Raw genomic sequence first — 18,785 nt, forward strand, 5'->3', positions numbered from 1 at the left:
TTCTTATCAGGGAAATCTTACTAGATGTAAAATCTCTCACAAATCCGGGACTAATTTTCACTAAAATTCGTGTATATACCGTTTACTTTGGATATGTACTTTTTTGTTTTGAATTTCTGTTTTAAATATATAATAAAGGCAATATGTATAATCTTCTCTAAATTTTATTTTTCATAAATGTAGTATTTCACTAGCAAAGATATAAATTCTTTATGGTTATCTTTATCGAATGAAAATATGCATTGTTTTTTTTCTGCATATTAATCACATTTTTGTTACAAATCCAGTCTATCATATTTGACAAAAATCTATGCATAACTTGACACGAGTTTGAAAGATGTTCTATATTTTCCCTCTCTTTTTTTTACAGTAGGAACATACAGCATTTTCTGTCTTACGTATAGTGTGCAAAAACGAAGTCGTAGCTTATATGTTTTGGTTTATTTTATATTGAAATCTTTTAATTTAATTTCATCAATTGATTTTAGGTTTATACAGTATTTTTTAAATTCTTTTTCTGAGATTCCCGTTGTTCGATAACATTTCTTTGGTACGTATTGTATGAAAACATTGGCGTTTTCTCTAATTCCCTTTCTCCACAGGTATATTTGAGATAATATTATGCAGGTCTAAGAAAGTACCTCTAACTCGGTATTTGTTTTTATGCTTTCTATACTTAGAATATTTCCATTATCATCTAGTAGATCTATGACTTGCGTAATATTATTGTGATACCAGTTATTGAAGAACTGTGTCTTAATTTTAAAATTTGTGATTATACCATAATGGGGAATATAAAATTTCTTCTAAATTCAAACACGTCTTTCCAGAATGGGTTTTGTATATCCCTAGATAAGACCTTAGCGTAAAAGGAACACAAGGAAACAACATCTCTTGATGAAAAAGGTATCAAGAAGTTACATGTGTCACTACTGAATAACGCTAACCTTCGAAACCAACTTGAATGAAGGCTTTAATGTCAATCTTTTTGAGAGACTTAATTATACCAATGGCTTAAATGTAAAACGGATGGGTACTATATTGAAAGTGTATACGCACCGCACTTTCTCTCTACACGGGTTTCCACCTGAAAAATAAAAGAAAATAATCAGGAGGGATTTCACCTTAGGCGGTAAAGAAATTAACTTACGCACTCTTTGTGTACTTATTTTTAATTTTACTTTACATGAATGTGTGTTTATATAGGAAGAAATTTGCTGAAAGGCGTTTACGTCAGGCACCATAAAACACTTTTATAAGAGATGCCATAGCTGGAATTTTGTGCTAGTAGTCATTCCTTGAGATCTATTAGCTGAAGTAATGTGGCAGTCACTTTGAGACACATAACTTGAAATGTTGTTCCAGTCACTTTGAGATATATTAGCTGGAATGTTGTGCCAGTCCGTCTTTGAGATATTACCTGGAATGTTGTACCAGTCCGTCTTTGAGATATTACCTGGAATGTTATACCAGTCCGTCTTTGAGATATAACCTGGAATGTTGTACCAGTCCGTCTTTGAGATATTACCTGCAATGATGTACCAGTCCGTCTTTGAGATATTACCTGGAATGTTGTACCAGTCCGTCTTCTAGATATTTCCTAGACTGTTGTACTAGTCTGTCTTTGAGATATATTACCTGGAATGTAGTGTCAGTCAGTCTTTCTAGTACATAACCTAGAATGTTGTTGCAAGCTGTCCTTGAAATATTGCCTAGAATGTTGTACCAATCAGTTTTTGGGATATATTAGCTTGACTACTCTGCCGGTCCCTTCTTGAGATATATTACCTGCAATGTTCTGCCAGTCTTTCATTGATATATATTACCTGGAATGTTATGCCAGTCAGTTTTTGAGATATATAACCTGGAATGGTATGCCAGTCAGTCTTTGACATATATTACCTGCAATGTTGAGCCAGTCAGTTTTTGACATATATTTCCTGGAATGTGGTGCCAGTCAGTCTTCGACATATATTACCTGGAATGTTATGCCAGTCTGTCATTGCATATATATCCTGTCTATATGCCAGTCAGTCTTTAACATATATTACCTAGAATGTTGTGCCAGTCAGTCTTTGACATATATTACCGGAACGTTGTGCCAGTCTGTCATTGCATATATTACCTGGAATGTTGTGCCAGTCAGTCTTTGACATAAATTACATGGAATGTTGTGCCAGTCACTCTTTGACATTTATCTTCTGAAATGTTGTGCCAGTTAGTCTTTGACATATATTACCTGGAATGTTGTGCCAGTCAGTCTTTGACATATATTACCTGCAATGTTGTGCCAGTCTGTCATTGACATATATTACCTGCAATATTGTGCCAGTCAGTCTTTGAGATTTTGCCATATATTACCTGGAATGTTGTGCCAGGCAGTCTTTGAGATATATCAGCAAATCCATTTCCATTGATCATTCCACACCACCCTTCCTTAATATTGTACACTGATCCTTCACAATTAATGTCATTTTTACATGTTCTGGCGCACAAAAGCTCATTTCCCAAAACGCCAATATCCAAATACTTTCCTGAGGTTTTGTTAGGTAAAAGGTTATTTTTCAAAACTATATAACTACAATTAACACTAATAGTTTGAAGAATCCAGAAAACGAAGAAAATAATGCGCGACATGGTATTTATATGTTTATTGTTATAATTATTACTTGTTTTCAACAGTTGAATAATAGTTGTGTGGACCTTCTTCTAGAACGGCTGCTTTATAAATGCCTATATTGATTGAATGGCCATTAAAAACTTAACGTAATAAAAGCATTTGACAATATAAATCAATACATCGTATTTTAAAATATATTCCACACTTCTGGTCAGTAAACACGTTCGTCCTATCATCTTTTCCCATTTTGAAACGAAATGAGCTCTCATTCATAAAAGTTCCTTCGTTACAGCGTTTTTAAAAATCATATTTTCTACCAATGCTCTATAAATTCGTAATATTGTCAAGTTCGCGCTTCAAACAGGATCTTAAAAGAAACATGTTTACTAATATGCTAAGCAACTTTGAAAAATGGCCTGCAGATTCTGAGGATAAGTTTTTCAAAGTTTCATATAACCAAATAAGGAAACATCTGCAAATTAACTATTTCAAATCAGACCAGTTACGGGGACATTTGAACTTTTTGAAGGGGTTAAACAGGCAGTCGTGTTTTCTGTTAGACAAATCAATACAAGATTAACTTATTCTTGGAGAGAACTCAGCTTACGGACTAGAGTTAAAACAAGATATCACATGTTTGACGTTTTGGGGATAAAATAAAGCCATTATATAAATTTGATAAAACTCAAGTGTAATAGAGCTTAGACGTTGGTGGAATTCACTTGGTCTATAATAGGTAAAGAAAGGAGAATGTTTAATGTTTCAGCAGGAAAAGCTTACATGTGGAAAAAAATATTACGTTTGTGCACCGGCTTTCAACATTGAATTTATTAAACTCGTTGAATAAAATTGATAAAATGCACGACAGAGCCTCGAATTTTATTATTTTGTACAATTTCAGTACAGGTTCGGTCGAACAGTCCTATGAAATTATTTGGAAATTGAGTCAGCAGCCCTACCAATAAGATTTAAATACATATAGGGAAACTTAATAACGCCCTCCTTAGCGTCCATCTTTTGAAAACAAAATGTGTACATTCTTTTAAAAGCGTCACTGAAGGAAGAATTGCTATGTATTTATCTTAAGATTAACAAATTTTTGAAGATTTGTCTATTCATAAAATTAAACTTTCTTAGCACAGGGCCACCAAAGGAACACTTACGTGCAATCGTTTAAAACATGATCAGCAGTTCGTGACAAGAAGATTTTTGCCTTTTCCACTTTATACAGTCCACGTTTGGCGGCCACGTTTGTTTTTTTTTTTTTATTCAGAGGGTCGCCCATTGCTCATTTATTGCAATTATTTTAAAACTGTGCCAAAAGTTTTTGATATGAAGATATTTAAAGTTTCCACTATGAACATGTAAGGAAAAGTAACCACGCCCCTTACTGGCCATGTTTTTGACGAATGGCAATAATTTGAACAATCTTGGTAGGGGGTCGGTCACCAAAGGAAAATTTCGAATATAATAAGAAATGTACATATAAGTACGCCATTGCCGATATAACTAGTATAATGCTTTCTGACGAAACTTTTAAATACATTTCAATCGTGCAGTTCGTAAAATAAGCTATATAACCTTTTGAACCTTCATTAATGGTGTCTGTAATCAATGGCACTCGGTGAAAGCCGGAAATTGATCAAGAATGTTTTAACACTGCTTGAACAGGAGGAAATACTCCCCAGAAAGGTTTTACCAGTCAAAACATTTAAAACAATAGAATAAATTACTTGCGCAAATAAAACGCCTACAAAAAATGCCTTAAAAATCGGACAATAAAAGTCAATAACTTTATTATTTACTTGGAACTAACAGTGTCAAAGTACAAAAGTTTATGCAATTACACGTATAAGTATTTGTTCCTTCATAGAACAAACGTTATTGAAGCTCTTTGCAGATTTATGTTTCTGCGTAGGAATTAAATACCAATGTGTTAGGTACATGCAGGTAAATAACCACTGACAGCAGTGCCTGTACTGTATATTTTATGCAGCTACTGACAAACCGGATAGAATATTAAATCTACCTGCGAAAGAGACTGTCAATGGTACCAGTTGTATTTTGTTTGTTTGTTTTGGGTTTAACGCCGTTTTCCAACAATATTTCAATCATGTAACGGCTGGCAGTTAATCTAAAAAATGGAGGACAAATGATTTCAGACACAATGTCTTTTATCAAATCGTCACGGAGAACATACGCCCCGCCCGGGGATTTTACCAGTTGTAAGACCTATAATTATGTATATTCTAAACTACATTGAATTGCAATTGCGAAAAATTTAATCTCAGTTTTAACATTAGCTTTCCTTAAAATATACTGCCTCAGGCAAAACCTTTTGTTAAATACCTTGAGCTTTCAGGGTTAATTTTGTTTGTCTTCATATCATGTTCAAGGTCCATGCTTTTTCCATGGCACACATGTATATAGTGGACAAATGTTTGTTAAAGTTTATCACCCAAGGCTGTATTTAATAAAATTAAGATAGTAGTAGACAATCATAGGCCATTTCTTAACAACTGCACAATTTTTATTCCTGTAATAGTGTTGCTTCGAATGTTTATTTACCCCACCCACTTTTTCCCAGTTTCAGAGTGTACCACTCTTCCAATATTAATCAGAGTGTACTGATATACTGTCATTTTAATGTTTATTTAGTTTACAATACCTTCTGAAAATAACACCTGAATATCTCAACTAAAAATTCTTTTTTAGCTTTTTGGTGAAATTCGTCCATTGAAAATCAGTAAATCTGATCAGGCCACTTTGTTGCTCGGTGATGCAAAAAAAAGTATTCAAAACAGGTTGTGTGAATGTCCATTGCATAGTTATTCTATCATGAAAGTTTCAGGTAAAAGTTTGAACCAATTTTTTAAAAATAAAGGAAATTGTGCTCCTGGTCGGTACCATGTCAAATTATCCCACCCACTTTAAATCTATAATATCTATAAAAGTAAGTCAAAATTGGTAACAGTAACACTTGTTAATGAAACTTAATACAAGTAGTTATATTACCATAAAATGTAAATAAAATCCAAAAACATTTTGCGCAGACACCTAACTGGGCCCCCACCCCCTACCCCTCCCCCGACCCCAACTTGTCAATTGCTTATGGAGAGTGCCTGCGGATTAGAAACTATTAAGACCGCCATGACATAACTGGAAGGTTTGTGAAAATCGGTGTTAACCCAGCACAAAAGTTATCAAATATATAAGTGCAACAACTTATTTATTTCATGTCCGTACATTTTTAACGTCAGAAAATAACGTCATGTCGTTATAACTGTGCATATTTCGACCAACTTAAAAGTCAGAATTAGCCTGGAATAAATATTGTTTTGGGGTTTTACGCCCGTTTTCGTCAACATTTCTTTTTTTACAAGCAATAAACTCTTTTTCCACAGTAACTTACAAAATATTAGTCACGGATAGAGTTACTGCACTGGACACCAGGGGCCGTATTCATTAAGCATCTTAAGTATAAGTATAAGAAATTGATTATTTACTTAAGTATTATTTAGGTTAGAAATTTATTTTACTTAAGTATATTTGTTATTCATAAAACAACTTAATAAGTAATTCTTGTTTCTTATTGTGGACGAAAACATTTAAAAAAACATTAATACATGCACAGTTATGTTTAAAGTGATTTGTTCTGAAAACAACACTTTAATCGTACTCACCACGCTATTTTATTTTCTGACTTAAGTAGTTTCTTACGTATCTTAAGTTTTAGCTGTTTTATGACTTAAACTTAAGTTTTACTTAGACTTAAGTTGAAATCACCTCAAACTTAAGTAAAATCTTAAATTTAAGTCAAAACTTATACTTAAGATGCTTTATGAATACGGCCCCTGACCTATATATATATGATCGCTCGATTGACGGGCGAACGTACCAACCAGTTCGGTCCGGCATGATTGGTGGGGGGTAATTTTTGATTGAGTGAATTAGACAAGAGACTATTTTCTAAGAGTCAGTTGTATTTGAAGTTTCAAAACTGGAATTCTTTTAAAATCTGAATTGAGCATTTTGTTAACCATGGTTGAAAGTGTTCATATAAAAAGATGAAAGTTACTGGGAACGGCTGAATATACCGGTGTTGAAATAAGTTGTAGCCCCTATATTTTTTGTTCTATGTTAAAAAGATATGTTTGTATTATTTTTATGTATGAAACAAAGAGCAATCAAATATGACTAAAAAAAATAATGAAGTAAGGATTTAATTGCTAAAACGTAAAATTTTATTGTTATCACCATCCTCCCCTTTATTGATATTGATTTTTACCCCTTTTTGTTGTTGTTTGTTTTATTTTCTTAGTGTTTTTTCTAGTGCCGTTTTAAAACAGAATCTGAGCGGTCATGTTTCGAGTGACCCGGCCGCGTTCTAAATTTTTGCGTAAAAGTTTAGAAACTGTACGGATTTTTCATATTTTAAATTTCAATTCATTTATATCACAGCTTAAGTTGAAAATGACGGAGATTAAGCGGCTATATCCAGCTATAATGATATGAAAACAAAATACACATACAAACTGTGGAGGTTTTAATCTGAGTGTAATATGAATACAGCATAAGGTGAAATGCGTCTAATTTGAGGCTATTTGGTTCCGATTCGATATTTTGTTAAATATAAAATCTACATATTCCTCATAGAATGCGTAGTTTACTTAATGTAATTTCTGTAACGTTTTTCTCTGCAAACCTCCAAACACGACCATTGACGTCAATTTTTTATGAAGTATGGTTTCACGTCCATCGTTAATAGCTCTATTTATTCAACTAATTTTGATTTACTTGTTACTAATCATATTTTTCATTTAAAAATGTCTTTTAAATGGTGTATACTTTATGGAGAGATTATTTTAACGTACAAGTCGATATTTACGTTAAAGTGACATCAGAGCGACAAATATGACGTTGAGTTTTGAATAAAAAGTTTGCTTAAATCTTGTCTCATGTAAAACCCAAACAATAGAATTTGAGAAAAAACTAAAATGACTTTATTTTCTGTCGATTAAAGGTAAGAAATTACGGGGTCGCCTAATTCTTTCTCGCCTAAAATTACATTAAGCTACCTCTACCCCCAAATCATAACATAGCTTCTTTTCAAATCTTAGTATTTTACACCCTCATTTATCAGAGACTCACTACAGAGGTAATTTTTTTCAAGACTTCTGTGCGAAATGTTTTCAATGCAGAATGTTTTACATACGCCAATGCGACAACTTAGCGTAAAATACTGATCATGTTATTTTTGAAAATGGCTTTAAATATATTTTCTATAACTTTTTTTTTCATCTTTTTTTATTCAAAATATCAATAAACAAGTTTTCCATTGTAAAACACTGCTTAAAAGAAGAATTAGTTTAACAAGTTAGGATTTCCGCATAAGACACACAATGGTGTTATATGCAAATAGTATACTGATACTTTTAATGGAGTCGGTAAATGGTTAAGGTAAATCAGGAAGAGACAGGGGCCTATTGCTGAACTCTGAGGAACTGCGGCGAGAACAGGTAGAGTTCATGAGGGACAGCTGTCAACAACGATACTTTAGGATTTGTCTTTGAGTAATGACTTTATGCTCTGTGGGGCTAATGGCTGGACTCCCGGCGGAGTTTATGTATTATTTTATTGTCGTCAGCCTTTACGAAAGCGTTAGCAAAGTGCATTACTATAATTGTCAGTATGCCGGCCAGTCTCTAGATTCTCGAAGACGTCCTGTATAACATTTATATTTTTTCACAGGGAAGCTCTGAACTGAAGCATTATTGGCTATGACTGAAGAATTTTTTGTCAAGGTGGGACGAAACTAAAATAGAAACTAAAATACGTTCCATCATTTCACAAACAATGCATGTTAAGCATACAGGCCTCTAGCCTCGTTTTTGGCCTTCCTTGTATACTGGATTAAAGCAACTGCATTCTTTCATCTACTGGGATTTGACAACATTTAAGCGATAGTTTGAATATACATTATGATGAGAAGAGCTGTCCTTTGGTGAATCTCTTTGAGTAGTCTTGCAGAGGGTTTTTAGGATTTCACTCCTTCAATAACTTAACCATGCTATTTCTTGTTTGTTTTTTTATTTTATTTTTTTTTACAGATATTTATTCCAATAAAGAACACCCGACATGGAATCAGTGCAATAATAACTGTCTAAAAATATTAGTTCCTTTTTGTTTATTAGCTCATCTGTCACGTAGTGACAAGGTGAGCTATTGTGATCGTCTGTCCTTTCTTTACTGTTTTTCTTTTTTTTTTTTATTTCATTCTAGAACAAATGAAACAATTAACAACATATATACTATTCTATCTGGCAATACAAAAAGATTATTTAACCATGCTGTTTCTTACTATTGTTCCTTAAAATTGGATTACGCACATCGTTGTACATAAGATTAAATCTAACCAAAGATCAATGAAAGAGAGAAGACCCGAAATTGGGGCTTAAAGGGGGATGTTGTTAGCGGTTGGTGGTCATAGCATGTAGCTAATTGTCAGGTTATTAAGAATCATCGTTTCATATATTTTATTATCCAGTGATTACTGGAAGCAAAATGATCATCCATTTCCAGCTTGACCATCTTATAACCTCAGGCCAATACGACAACTCTTGGACAAATAACAAGGCCAATATGAAATTGCTTGATTAATAACATTATATTTCGAATCAGGGCTAATAAGGTCCTCTTGTTTGTGGACGTTGTTATTATATTATAAATCCATCTGTGATATTTTAAGAAGTATTTTTATGGGTTTTACGTCGCACTTACACAATTATAGGTCATACGGCGACTTTCCAGCTTTGAGCCCAGGTGGCACCCCATGCATTATTTCATCAAGGACTAGTATCGACCTTCCGTAAACAAGTTGGATGGCTACCATATTAAATAAAGACATCATTATGTTAAAATACCAAGTTTTAAAGTGTCTGGGAAAATCAGTATACATGTCAATGTTTTATTGCGTGTGTTTATCCTACAATTAACGGCTTGCTCCAACTAGAGACAGGCAAGGGCCTTATTTCTTTTACCTTTTAATTGATGGTTTTGATATTATGATGGTATGAAACAAGGAGCGAAATTGTTTGGAGCGAAACAGTTTGGAGCGAAAATGTTTGGATACTTACTTGTAGGAAACAGCTCGCTATATTTCATTTTTAATACAATTGTTAACAAAATATGACATTAATAACAACGTAATTGATAAGTGACTATTATACTCAAGTAAAATATAATAACAAAGATCACAATACAAGCAAAACACATACTAACATTTACAAGCATAAAGGAAATTCAAGTCCTTACAGCAATTAAAATTCATTTTGCGAAAATAAGTTAAAGTAACATTTAAAGAAACGTCTAATTTAAAAAAGGTGTAAGCTATCATATGGGAAAATATGTTTCTATCAAAATTTAACCAAGGGTTCAGCGCCGATACAATTCCTAATTGATATGGGATAAAGATTTTATTTAAAACAATGATAAAAATGACAGTCTTATATAGTCCTGCAGATTAAAAAAAATTGCTAGACGGATAATATTATATCCAAGCAATTCTTGACAAGTCTAATTTATTGTCATAAAAACTAGATTTGTGTTTGTTAAGAATTTTCTGTTATTTAATTACGAACACATACCCCACCTAACTAGATATATATTGACTTCCGTATAAAAACATTGAATACAAAAAACATTTTTTTTTCTTTTCAAGAGGAATATTATTTCATAATCACTGTATAAAAAGTAACAATTCTGTTGAATTTTATTTTCTGATGTTTTCCTTTTGCATATTCCTTTACTATATTATTACATTTAAGTAAATGATGCTTTGTTCTTGTTAATTTCATCGTTATGACTTTGTTTCAACGGTATAAAATGATTAAAACTCATAGTAACTCCGCCGGGAAAACCCGTTCTCTAGATCTGCAAGCAAGAAAATACGTTTTTTATGTAGATTCTAAAGGTGCATCAGACGACGTATTTGGATCTGTGATTTTTACTTGCTCTGCTTTTCTAATCATCAAGTCATATCCCTCCATCTTTCCCTGTTTCTTCAGCTCAGGTCCTACGATGTCCTACGAGCGCACGTGTTGTGCTGATGGAAAACATACCGAAATGGCTTTAGTCTCTGTAGAATTATTACAAGGTAAGCTGTCTTTGAAGTAACAATATATTACCTACGAAACAGAAGTTTACATTTCCTCTTAATGGCAATGTATGGGTTTTAACAATAAATCAAGTAACCTTTGTAACAAAACTGTAGACAATTCCAGGAATAAGCAAATAAATTTATGGTTTTAACAGTTACATGTGGACGACTGGTTGGTACTGTAATAGGATCCAGAAACACTGACATCTGACTATAAGACTAGTTGCCTTGGGTCTGCACCGTTCATTACCCGCTCCAATCAAAAGTTCACATATATTGACGGCGGAATTCAAACATTCAAACGCTGTTGAATTACAGCTAAGTCTTAGTCTCAGTCACAACGGCTATTTTCTGTCTTTCTTTCTTTTACCCCACCCGCTGAGCTCAGTAGAAGGAGCGCAGATCCATGAATCATGTGTTCGTTCCCCAGGTAGGGCATGACGATTTGATTGAAGGCACATGTCCGAAATCATTCGCCCTCCACCTCTGATTTATGTGGTGAAGTTGGAAGTTACTTGTCGAGAACTGGCTAGGTTAACTGCTCGCCGTAACATAGAAACAGCGCTGAACCCAAAACAAACAAATTTCTTTTTTATTTCATGGAATATTTTACAGTTTTAGCAGAATGGTTTCTACTGATAGGAAAAATTATTCCATATGGTATATATTTCTATTACGTGTCTATGAATACCTGAATAACCTTTCTTTACACACATATCTTGGGAGCTAAAACCTCTGCAAAGGATGGTGTTTCTTACAAGCCAAGTTGCTAGATAAATTAACCTTTTCACAGCAACAACCTCCGTACTACATATAATACTCAGTTTTCCCGCGGTTAATCACAAAGGATACACTTTATTCGAAATCGGGGTGTCCGATTACTCTCCAAACAATCGAAATATTTCCCAAACGTAAAATTTGTTGCAAAGTTAAATGAATTAATACATGATGATTATCATTAACAAAAGGCTTTAAAAGTTTTCTACAATTGTATGATATTTGTTTGCCTGTATGTTATTACATGCATAAAATCTAAGTTTTATGTAACCTTTTTTACGTACAGATAATAAGTGACGGAAATAGCGGCCTGATTTGGAATTCTTGACAGGTATTTGTAAATGTTGAGATAATTCAAATAAAAATTTTGATTATATTCTTACTTATTTTTGTAAATGTGCATCGATACGAGTACATGACTGTTCATGTATTATCATTAACTTGCGAGATAAATCATTTCAATCTTAACGTTGAATGAAATCATTGCACAGTTGCAAAGGACTCATTTGATTAAATTCAACTTAAAATATTAAAAATGAGTTTGTCTTTATCACAAGATATAAGAAAATCCATTTTTTTCGCATTTTTTTTTCTATCTGGGATGGGACGAGTGTAATGTAATTCAAGGCAACAGGAATGCGGTGTCGGTTTTGTCGCATTTTCTTAAATTGAATATAATCTAAACATCAAAATCTGAGTTCTACACTGAAATGATTTCGCCGAAGGTAGCGGAGTTTTAAAGGATATTTGTATTTAATTGTACTCAGAAATTTATCGAAAAAAATGAGACACTGGAAAAAATACTTAATTGCGCTATCTTATGAATTTGGGGTTAGGGTAATGCAATTTTACGCGAAAATGAATTCGGTGACCCCATAATTTTATTCCTTTAGTCGACAGAAAATAAAGTTTTCATCATCATTTTAGTTTTTTTTTTCTCAAATTCCATCGTTTGGGTTTTACATGAGACAAGATTAAAGCAAACGTTTTATTCAAAACTCATATTTATCGCTCTTACGTCACTGTAACAGAAATACCGACTTTAACGTTAAAATAATCTCCACAAAATATACGCCATCTTAAATGAAAAACTCATGAGTAACAAGCAAATCTATTCTTGTGGAATGAACAGAACGATTGACGAAAACAGTCTGACGGACGTGAAATCGCGATTAATTAGAAATGGACGTCAACGGCCGTTTTTGGCAGTTCGCAGAGAAAAAAGTTACAGAAATATCAAAAAAGTAAAATACGCATCCTATGAGGAATATGGTGAATTTTACATTTAACACAATATCGATACGGAACCCAATATCTTCAAATTAATAAAGCAAAGACTAAGCCATATTTTTATTCTAAACATAAATAATTTCTTTTTTGCTTCAAGGCTTTCATTTTAGTTCACTCTAGCTGTATGAAAAAGAATATATCAAAAATTATATAAAGTAGACGGTAGTTATATCTGCTGCTTTTATGAACTACAAGTAGATATTTTAATGTTTAAATATGACGAAAAACTGGATGCGAAAAGAAACCTGTAGCATATAAGCTTTGAACTCAAAGACGCGGCGTCGTCAATCGTAATGTGTGATGTTCCGCTAGATAACGCTGCATTACGCCTTCTTGACATTAAGTCACTTGACACTGTTGATGCGAAATATAACTAGAACTTTTTCTAGTGCAGATGTACGTCTGAAGATAGATACTGAAGAGAATCATAATAGCTGTCATGTGTTTACGAATCGGATAGAAATATCCGTCCTGAGGGCACCTGTCGCAAGCTTCGTTACCGCCCGTGCGCTAGTGGGCGAGGGACGGATATTTCTATCAATTCGTAAACATATGACTGATGTTTTTCTTGCATAACGTAAACAAATATAAGCTTTTTCTCCTGACAGATTATTTTTCTTGCATACGTCATTTTTTTTTTTACAAATAATAGAATAAATAAAGCAAATAAAAATTTTTTTTCTTTGTAGCACACTGTAACGTCACGACGTTTCGGTGACGCACAATAACAAAGTCCCACTTTAGTGTTATCGTTTGTAGCGCGCCGGCATGTTCTTAAAATATTTTGAATCGAAAAATATACTATAAGAACGGAAGGAAACTATCGTTTTTCTTTTACATGAACAATATAAAAGTTATTATCAGTGAAGGAATCGGTAGTTGTCATTAACAGCACGAGAACATCTGTGATGGGGTGTCAGATGGGTTGTATTGGAAACTCACGGGAAAGGTCAGTCCGGAGTGAAAGAAATTAAATTTCATGAGTTTTACTTACAATTGAAAGGCTCTTTGAAAACCGTTTAATTCTGATTCTTTCGGGACATTTTAATAGAAAATCATTTCGGAAATGACAAAATCATTTTCACTAACAAGGCCCTTGTTCTTTGTCACATTTTTAGAAAGTAGAAAGAAATGCAGTAGACATTGTATTAAACGACAAGACAAAGGGAAAGCCAAAGAGCGGTCGTGAATTCAACGGTTTCTTAATACAGTTTGCTAAAATACCAGACTATGAATACCCCGTAGTAACAATCTTATATACACTGAATATATATAGTGCGGTACTGTCCGGGCTAACTTATATTTCGCTAGTAAAACGGCAAATGTAGTCACGAAATCAAACAGTTTTATAGCGCGGTAATGTACAGCAAAACAATGTTTTAATCAAGAAATAATTCATAGCAGAACAGTGTTATAGCACTATTTATACACGATGGGTGGTTATACGTCGATCGTAATAATTTCAAATGAGCGTACGACGTATTACCATCGGAGTGTATAAATAGTGTTACAACACGGTTTTGATATAAATTATTTCGATTCTTATACGTCTTTTATTGTACAATTTAGATCAAATGTGATATAACTGTTCCTCCACTTATGGTGCCAGTAGGTAGGTCGCCACCTCCTTTGTTTATACACACCTGGACCGGAAATGGTAATATGTCTTGCGGAATAGTTCCATTAGGGCGCATATGATGGCGAATAATTCTGCACAGCTAATAATTAACTCCGTGTATGTGTAAAATAAGTAGGACTGTTATGCTATGTTTTTAGTAAAATATTTGCTTAAATTTGAAAGCTCGTACATGGAGCTGAATATCATGATGCGTACATGGAGCTATATATCACGTCGACATGACGTCAAAATAATATTGTTGAGATGATTTAAAGGGAATTCCTATAGTTTTTTATGCGCATCTTTCTGCGCAGCCGACACTTTCTATGGAAAACTGAACTGAAGTCAACATTTGTTGAAACATGTTACAGACAATCTTAAATATGAGGAATTTTGAATGAAATAACATTTTTGATAAGTTATATCAGTAATCAAATGTTGATACTGGTTTATGTTGTATTGACAAGTATCATGCCTGACAGGTATCTTGCTATTTTAGTGGTTGTGTTTTCACATCGCATTTTAGTACAAAGACAGTGTTGCTCATATAATGTAAGATAATTGACTTAGTACTGATAAGACAATATCACCTTTCAGATTATTTAGTATTCAATTATAGAAAGAATTAAGAATTTCTAAAACTTTTTTTTAACTTTTAGCAGACATACATGTAATCAATTTGGCCAGGTTCACGCCATTTCCGTCCGAACAGGTGTTGTATTCTAGCGGTCTTAACATAAAATTTAGCCTGGTGACCCATACATTTTTAGCCATTTTTATGCTCACAATACAATTATCTATACACAAGAAGAAAAAGAAAAAATTCTATGAAAGAGTTTTTTCAAAATTAAAAAAAAAATATTCTTCACTATGGGTATTTTTCATTGAAAAAAGTTCACAAAAGTAAATATGAAACATTTTCTTTTTCATTTGTACCCATTATTGTAAGGATAGAGTATTACAAATATGACAATGATATCAAATAAGTATATAATAAAATCTGTAAAAAGAAAAAACTGTATTGTGCTGCCTGGATGTATATTTTGGTTGGTATTTATAAAAAAGCAGAAAATTATGAAAATGTTGAAAAATCGCTGGCAGTTTCAGCAACAGTGGGTGTGTTCAAAACAATTTTTCACAAAAACAAGCCTGGTGACCTATTGTTTTTATTTGTTCATTGTTTTCAGCACAAATTTTCCTATCATATATGTGAATTTAAAAAAATTCTATGAAAGGAAAAAAACTATAGGAATTCTCTTTAAGCATTGCATAGTCATTTTAGTACTCTGTTTATACACGATGGGCGATTATTCGTCGAATCTTGAATTATTTTGTATATATTTCTGTATTTACATCTCATCATTGTACAACAAGATATAACAACAAGTTCTACCATACAGTTTAAATACACATGGCGTATAAAATGTAACAGCAAGTTCTACTATATACGTACAATACACAGTATCATAATGTCTGGAGGTATAAGGTTTCAACGAGACATTTAATAAAGGAAATTTTCATGGAATTGTCCATTCATCAATCGCATTCTTAAACCTCGTAGTCATACACTGTTTCTGCAAAATACTGTATTTTGCTCCCCTGGAGCAAATTGTCAAACGTAAAGTAGAGTCAGTGTACCTTAAACAACAGATGAAACATGAATTATATCAGTTAGCGAACCACGTAGTGTTAGGACTATTTATCATTAAAACATTTTCAAAATATGACTGTCCATGCAACCACAATCGTCTTTTTACATCATCAGGGGCACTTGTTCGTAAAGCCATCCAAACTGGCTTTGCATCTATTGAAAAATGCAGTCCAGTGTTTCTAAGTGTAAGGCTTGGGTATAAATTAGCCCTTGCTACGATTCTTGATGACCCTCTGCTCTGGAAAACACTAGTCGCACCATATAGACAGGAAAACGAAGTTGAATTCTCGTTAACATGCAGGCAGTTTGACTTTATACGTATACTGGAACCAGACTTGAAAGCAGTGACCAATTTTTCCGTCGTGTTACTTTCAGAATCCAAAACATTTGTCCACGCTGCTTTATCAACAAACCATGAACATTCACTTGTTCCTATGGTTTCATTAAGTACACTACCGGTCCAAAAGTCAAATACAACTGTTTCATATTTACCGGAAGTGGAAACCATTTCCCAGAGTACAGTAGCTTGGTTAGAATCAGATGGTTTCAGCGGATACAACGAGAACACCGTCGTAATATTATCCTTATCAAAAATGATCATGTCTGGCTCTCTCAGCTTTCCACGGAAATGAAGAAGTAGCCTATGTCCATTTGAAACCTTTTCCCTAAGACTTTGTAAAGATCCAAACACTGTATTGCCTTCAGAATTATGGATGAATATTTTTTCCCAATTTCCATCGACGTATACTGTTTGATTAATTGCATTATAACTCTGTTCACAAAGTGTGTTTTCGGATGTTTTACATCTAAATACATCAACTATCTTTGAAAAATTGTATTTAGTAGTTACCCATGTGAACTTCTCAGCATACTCAAGTTCATTGCCTGTAAAGGTCGAATAGATTTCCCCTATTGATGTCATTTCTACAATTCCATCGGTATCAATTATGTCTGTATAGGTTTTGTAGTTTATTTTCAGAAATGAATCTTGCGTTTCCATAACACTTAAGTAGAACACATGCATATTTTCAACAATAATGTACGGCTTACTGGTGTCTCTGATCATAACTTGTAAACACGAATCTTTAAAAACAAACCAGTCAATTTTGTTGTAGTCTTTTTTTTCAAAGGTGTTTTCATTTTCTGTAAAGTTCATGCGGATTTGTCCCTGCTGAACCCAACCATTTGTACACAAAAAATAAATCCTCCATTCTGCAATTTTTCAAGTTGTTACATATATTTCAGATTGTCCACATATTACCGTTTCATTGACTGACGCATAATTCATCACAAAGCTGAGCGTAGCATTATCAGCTCTTTCAAGTACTATTTGCAGTTTTTGTCCGGAAAGAAGTGCTGTCTTTAAGCTTGAAAAGCTTCCCGATATTATCCCTCCAGAGTTATCCACAGTCAACACTTTGTGCCAGTGTCCTAAAATAGGAAATGAAAGTCAAATAGTTGGCTAAAACCCCCCTATGTGATACGAAAGTGTTATGTGTATATTCAAAGAAATTGTTTAGAGATTTATGAACTAAACTTTTGGTAGTGAGAACAAGTGTACGCTATCTAGCGTGCGTATGTTGAAAGTTTAAGAAAGTTTTCTAAAAAATGTCACAGATTGTTTCTATTTATATCGACTTTGAATATTAGCCGCATGTTTTGTTAAATTTCAATTAAAAGAAGACGAAAAGACGTTTTCGTATAAAAATTAGGAAGGCACTATTTAAATATCATTCTGATAAAAAAAGTCTCTCTTTCTCTCTCTCTCTCTCTCTCTCTCTCTCTCTCTGTTCATCTCTTATACATTTCTCAAAGTTTCTCTCTCTTCCGCTCTCTCTGTTCGTACCTTATACCTCTCTCAATGTCTATGTGAAACATATTTCTCCCCGTTTCAAATGCTATTAAGCAGAAATCATATCGCGGTTACATGATAGTGTTTTGCCATTGCATTTTGTGATTATCAAAGAAGCTTGCAACATTTTCGTTAGCAGCACCAACAACATATTCCTGACAATTTATCAATAAAAATAATAATTATAAACGAACGAATACCATGCTAACACATTATCGAGAAACTAAGTTTAACTAATGATCGGATAGTCGACTTAATTGTAAAACTGATCGGTCTTATATCATCATAAAGGAAATGTGTACTCACCGCACTTTCTCTCTACACGGGTTTCCACCTGAAACAATAGGCGATTTTATGAACAATTAAACCGATTAAGCTTCTCACTATACATAATAATATAGTTACTTTACCTTAGGCGGTAAAGAAATTAACTAACGCACTCTTTGGATACCGGTACTTATTTTTATTATACTATACATAAACATTGGCGCTTACGTCAGGAACCATAAAACACTTTTAGAAAAGATGTCAAAGCTGGAATGCTGTACCAATTATTTCTTGAGATATGTCAGCTAGAATAACATGCCATTCACTTTTAGATAAATAACCTGAAATTATGTGCCAGACATTTTGGGATACATAACCTGAAATGTTATGCTGCTCACTTTGAGATACAAAACCTGAAATGTTAAAAATAAGTCTGTCTTAGAGATATTACCTGGATATCTTTTACCAGCCTGTTTAAAGATATATTACCTGAAATGCGGTGCCATGCACTCTTTCTAGTATATAACCTGGACTGTTGTTGGAACCTATCCT

At 33.4% G+C, this 18,785-nt stretch overlaps 1 protein-coding gene across 1 annotated transcript; it reads right to left on the reverse strand.

The window, feature by feature from the left end:
* Positions 1 to 15,840: 15,840 nt before the first annotated feature.
* Positions 15,841 to 17,540, reverse strand: LOC123553380 (uncharacterized). The gene has a single exon (XM_045343107.2). The coding sequence runs from the start codon at positions 17,268 to 17,270 to the stop codon at positions 16,131 to 16,133; it is 1,140 nt and encodes a 379-aa protein (XP_045199042.2). The 5' UTR covers positions 17,271 to 17,540; the 3' UTR covers positions 15,841 to 16,130.
* Positions 17,541 to 18,785: the final 1,245 nt, after the last annotated feature.

Source organism: Mercenaria mercenaria, chromosome 4 (assembly GCF_021730395.1).
Source record: "Mercenaria mercenaria strain notata chromosome 4, MADL_Memer_1, whole genome shotgun sequence".
Classification (NCBI taxonomy): Eukaryota; Metazoa; Mollusca; class Bivalvia; order Venerida; family Veneridae; genus Mercenaria; species Mercenaria mercenaria.

Excerpts from the sequence above, each read along its gene's own strand:
- LOC123553380 (XM_045343107.2), bottom strand. The coding sequence starts at position 17,270 with ATGAACTTTACAGAAAATGAAAACACCTTTGAAAAAAAAGACTACAAC.